Below are 5,504 nucleotides of genomic sequence, written 5' to 3' on the forward strand. Positions count from 1 at the left end.
TAGCACTTGGGCAGCCCAAGACCTTGGTCTAACCTGTGAGGCTCACGCTCTTCTTGCCCTCCCAGGTCTGTCCCCTTCATACATCTTTCCCCACTGCTTCCTTCCAAATAGGCATCCAGTGGTCTTCTGACCAGTGAGAAGCACTAGTGGTGCCAGTGATATTTTGGGCAGTGCTGCTCACAGCCAGCCTGTGCCGGGGTGACCCTGTTCCATTAGCTGAAATCTCCTGTATCCCATGGTCCCCCAACTTCCCAGTCCAGGTTACAAGGAGACAATAGTGGTGTAAGGGAAGGATTTGACTGTGGTTGCCTCCCTGAGCCCTGTGGTGGGAGGGCAGACCTCACACAGAAATAGCAAAACCCCTCAAAAGAAGGAAATATCCAAATAGTGGAGAATGCTGTTGGGCCAGACTTTGCCCTAGTACCAGCGGAACAGATTTGTTAGACCTGGCTGGGGGCAGTTAGTTTGCTGGAGGGTGACACCATGCAAAGACCTGGGACTAGCCAAGGCTGAGGAGCAGTTCTGCCAGTGCAAAACCCATGTGCTTCACCTGCTGCGGTGCTCCTGGGGAAGCTTCCATCTCCATCGTTTGGCTGGGCTGGGGACTGTCTGTGGAGCTGGCACAGCTGCAGGAGGGAAGCCCTCCATGCACAGCACAGAGAATCACTTGTTCTCGAGATCTGGTGTTTGCTGAACCAATGCTGAGAGGTGGCAATGGGGAACAGCCAGCTGCACTGTCCCCAGTTGGTCGCTGTGACCTCCCCACGGAGGGAGGCAGAAATCTGGCCCTTCTTACAAGGACTGAGGGTTTTGGCAAGGCATCAGCCTTAGTGCTGGGACTGGGGGCTGCCTATGGCATGTGCAGTCCGTAGCTGCAGGAAGACAGCTTTTGGTGGTGGTGGACTAGTCCAATACACAAGTCCATGTGTTTGCGCCCAAGAACCTCTGAATGGCTTCTCCTTTCACAGTGGCAGAGGCAATTCAGGCTTTTCTCCCACATGGTCTTCTAAACGAGGCCAACGGGGCTGCAGATTGCTAGATGACCTCCTGTTTCGTGATGGCAGGTTGTGGGATGGAGGTGGGCTGTTTTGCCATGGTTGCAATGGCTCCGGGCAGCAGCTTGTATTGCTCTGGTCCTGAGCCTGCGGGTGGAGATGGCTGTGGGGTTTCTGGAGTAGCTACAGAGAGAGAAACAAAATTGGAAGACTTGACAGCGCTGGGATGTGTCATGAGTCATGCCAGGTTCAGGTGTAAGCAGAGCAAAGGCTCTGTAGTGAAACCATAGCTTCTAATGGCTCGTGTGTTTGCTGCAAGGCAGCCTGGACACACAGGCATGATTAGATGTCCTGGAAGAGCCACAATAACAAACATCTAATGGGGGGAGATACTGGCATTTTGACCTGTACTGGCCACTTCTTTGGTTAGCTCAGCCCAAATTCCTAAGTGGCAGTCCCATGTGATAGCCCTGTGTGGTGGACCAGATTCTCCTGTTTGAAATCCGTTTTCTTCTCACGGAGGGCAAAGTAAGATGTGTCTGAACTATTCAAGGGAAGGGGAGCCTTTCCACTGATGTCAGCAGGCACCGGATGTGATCATTTATCCCTAAATTTAAGGGCTATGTAAAAGTTACTGTCTGGCAGGGAATGTCTTGCTGAATCAGTTAGTCTAGCCTAATCTAATCTGGCCCACCTCTCTGTTTGTCTTTCCCCCCTTTCTGCATGGGAATTTCTCCCACACTCATTATCAGAGACACTGTCTTGCATGGACATTTCTTTGCAAGGTAGAAACTACCTCCACGGGCATGCTGGGAAGCTCTTGGTTTCTCCAGAGACCTCTCCATCTCTGGCAATACTCACACATCTGCCCATTGTGCATCTGAGGAGGCATTGTGTTGGCCACAATGACATTTGTTCCCAGGTTCTCCTGGATCAGATGAGGGTGCAGGGTGTGGTGAGCATGCGGTGTTTCACTTGATGAGCCTAAAAACGTGCATATGACATTAGTCACCATGATGGCAGAAGGAGACAGTTCCAACAGTTCGGTGCAAACCCACTGCACACCCACTGCACCAAAATGCAGTGGCTTTGTGCATGATCAGCTTGTGCATATGTGATGGAGCACACCCTTCCCATTTTCCTCCGTGGATGCCTTGGTCACTAACCCCTGCCTGCATTTCCTCTTGTACAGGATTATATTCCTCTCCTCCACGTAAAGAATAGCACAGTGACAACTTCTCAATTTGTTTGTCCCATTGGATGCTCCCAGTAGAAAATCTGGAATACTCAACCTGACCTTTCAGACCTTTTTGTTTTGATGACTCCCTTCTGACACAGGATTAGTGAAACAGCTGGCTGGTAGGAGTTTGGGGTTTGCACAGCAAAGCTTGTCTACATATGCAGAGGGCTGGGGACACCGTTCTGTAAATAGATGCACAGCTAATGCATCTATTCAGGTGAATAGGAAAGGAGTGCCCTCTGTTATCGTTGCCAACGACAGCAGGAGATGACTGTGTGTGAGTCAATGGCTAAGCTGTATGCAGGCAGTCTCCACCTTTTTTGGCTAGGGAATGATGGCTACAGGGGTTCTCAAGGGGATGGTGATCAGGGACCACTGAGAGGCCTCTTGTAGGACCCCCAAGTACTCACCTCCCAGCAGCATCTCCTGCAGCAGGTTGTCGATCTTAGCCATGCCAAAGAGCTTGACAAACTGGATCTGTTCGATCATCTGCCAGGTGATGCTCTGCAGCACAGGCAGCAGCAGCAGCAGCTCCCCGAAGCGCCCCCGGGAATCGTACTGACGGTCATTGATGTAATCCTCCAGGCTGACCTGCACCTGGTACCGCATCCGCTTGATCTTGGAGGGGTCACTCAGTCCTTTGGCATCTGCAACAACCCACAGAGCAAACTATCCAGGCTGTTTCCCTAGGAACTTCCCTTCAGTAACAGCATGAGGTCTGGGCGCAGGCTGAGGTGAGCTGTCTCTGATTCTCTATAGGCTGCTGTAATGGATGTTTTTTCCCCAGTTAGGCTGACTTCTCCCCTCCCTTTAAGAATAGTTTGGCCCAGAGAAGAGACCAGGCAGCATTTCCACTGCTCAGGACCAGTATTAGTCGGCATAACCCAGACTAGTCCCCTCTGATGGCAGTCCTTCCCAAGCTGAGCATACCTGGGTCGAAGAAGATGATGGCTTTCAAGCAGGCATATTCATTATCGTCTATCTGCAGCTCCTGGAAGGGGAGGACCAGCTCGTCCAGGATGCGGATGGCCACACGGTTCACCTCCACCAGTTCGGGGCAGTTCCGCGGGATGATGTGGTCGTTTCCTTTGGACAAGCAGCACAGGGACCATCACCTTGTCATTGCTCAGGACTTATCAAGGGTAGCAAGGAGTTCAAAATCCAGGTAACCAATGCTGAGATAATTTTGAGGGTGGAAGACCTAAGAAGTTCCTCCTTCTACCCCTTCCCTGGCTCAGACCACCAGAAATGCCGGTGTGTTGCCAGAGCAGCCTCTTCTTACTCAGGAGTCACTCAAGCAAGGAAAAGCTGCCTGAGAAGCAAGAGGCTTTTTCTCAATCACCCCACAGCCTGCTTACACAAACTGGGGAGGCAAAGTGAACTCTGCCACATGTCATGGCCTTGATGTGAACGACAGCCAGGCCTAGCTGCACCCAAAGGTTGTGCTAGGGTCACTAAAATAGAGAAGAGTTCAAGCCACCCCTCTGCAAAAAGGATGCCCGAACCACCCTCTCCTTCACAGCAGCAAGGAGGCTTGGTAGAAGTGAGGGGAACTCTTTACCTAGCAGCAAGACATCCTTGAACACCATGGACCTCTTGGCAGCTCCCAGTAACAGATGTTCTCCTGCATGTGCTCGCAGCAGTGCTACCTGCAGGGGCGAGGAAAAGTTATCTGGGGGATGCAGAGACAGAGACAAGGCTGTGATCTCACGTAAGCAAGAGGGAAAGCCCAGCATTTCTGTACTGCATCCAGGATGGGAGTAGGAGCCACTCTCAGCCAGTCAGAAATGGTCAAAAACTGCTTTACTCCTGTGCATAAACACCTATAAATCCAGCAGAGCCAGTAGGTGATAGACAGCACCTGAAACATCCCATATTCATGGCACATGGCGTGACAAGACCGTGCTAGTCTGTCCCAGGACCTCACGCCAGCCATGGGACATGTCACAGTGGGCTATTTGCAGACAAGACAGCTCCTACCAAGTGCAGAACCAGGGACGATGCTCCAGCCTGGGAAGAGGGGAGAAGCACAACGCACCGCTGCAGACAGTTGCTGTCCCTCTGGCCGTGCCAACATCCCACTGAAATCGCGCTCGTGGGGTCCCACACCTGCCTGGCTGTCGGGGTCACCCTCTGGTCACTCGTTCCCTCTGCAGCAACGGGCATTTGGGCCAGGGAAGCCAAAGGGATGTTTTTCTACCCTGACATTAATGATTGAAGTGTTTCATTTTACACCCTCCAGTGGCTCCTGAGAATGTTCTGAATCTTTTGCCCTCCTTCAGTTAGAAATTTCAGAGATTTAGGCAGAAACAGAAGTTAACAATTGGACAACTTGACACAGAGGCTTCTTAATACCCAGCCAGGAGCCTCTGCTGGAGAAAACAATCATTAAACATTAATGGAGTGATTCTGAAAAGGGTGTCCTGTTGGGAATGGTCTCCTTTCCCAGTGTGTTATCCCTCAGCATCTGACAATGCCAAGAGAAGTCTTACCCTACCAGAGACACCAGGACAATGTGTCACCCGCAGAAGACAGCTCTGGTTAGAAAAGATGCTGGTGTCTGAGAGAGGGATTATTTTTTTTTTTAGAGGGTAAAAATGTGTTATGCAAAATAAACAGAGTGGAGGTCCTTGCAAAAAGATTGTGCACACATGAAGCTGGGGAACCTTTATCTATATGCCAAAATCTAGCCTCTCTATCGCTATCCAAACATGGGTGGATGTGTTAGCCGAGCTGCTTCTAATTACCAGAGCTGCAAACCCCTCAGCTTTCCTATCTGATGAACGTTGAGAAGGATAGAAAAACTGTGAGTCCCAAGGGGGAGAAAAGCCCTCATGTAGAAGTTTCCTGATTAATGCGAATTCAAGAAAGCTGAATTTGAAACCATCATTTTTCTTTCCATGCAATTTGCTTGTTTGAGCAGGGTTAAAGTGAATTACTTCAGCAAGGCACAACCATCTCATTTGATAGTTGTTCTTGCAGAGATACATCATCCCATTGTGAACTAGGATAAATATAAACTTTGTAACACAATCGAGTAGAACTTCAACTCTGAAATGAAGTTTGTCCCACCAAACCCAGTACTTTGACATTTTGGTGCAAAGGAATAATGATGCGTTGGGTATGACCTTTCCTATAAAAGTGTTGGCAGGGATGATTCATTCTCAAGCAATATTTTAATGGCAGTGTAACAGCATTTCCCAACATTAAATATTCCCACTGGACATGTCTTGACTGGCTCCCATGCCCTTTGGCAGGCGGCTTTCGGC

General features: G+C 50.1%; 1 protein-coding gene across 1 annotated transcript in view; it reads right to left on the reverse strand.

Moving 5' to 3' along the window:
• Positions 1 to 1,035: 1,035 nt before the first annotated feature.
• Positions 1,036 to 5,504, reverse strand: part of HNF4A (hepatocyte nuclear factor 4, alpha) — a 16,996-nt gene continuing 12,527 nt past the window's right edge. Inside the window, 5 exon segments of the mRNA XM_010149219.1 lie at positions 1,036 to 1,178; positions 1,857 to 1,979; positions 2,646 to 2,882; positions 3,166 to 3,321; positions 3,797 to 3,884. Coding sequence (XP_010147521.1) covers positions 1,036 to 1,178; positions 1,857 to 1,979; positions 2,646 to 2,882; positions 3,166 to 3,321; positions 3,797 to 3,884 — 747 coding nt within the window.

This window comes from Eurypyga helias, unplaced genomic scaffold (genome assembly GCF_000690775.1).
Source record: "Eurypyga helias isolate BGI_N326 unplaced genomic scaffold, ASM69077v1 scaffold483, whole genome shotgun sequence".
NCBI classification, from domain to species: Eukaryota; Metazoa; Chordata; class Aves; order Eurypygiformes; family Eurypygidae; genus Eurypyga; species Eurypyga helias.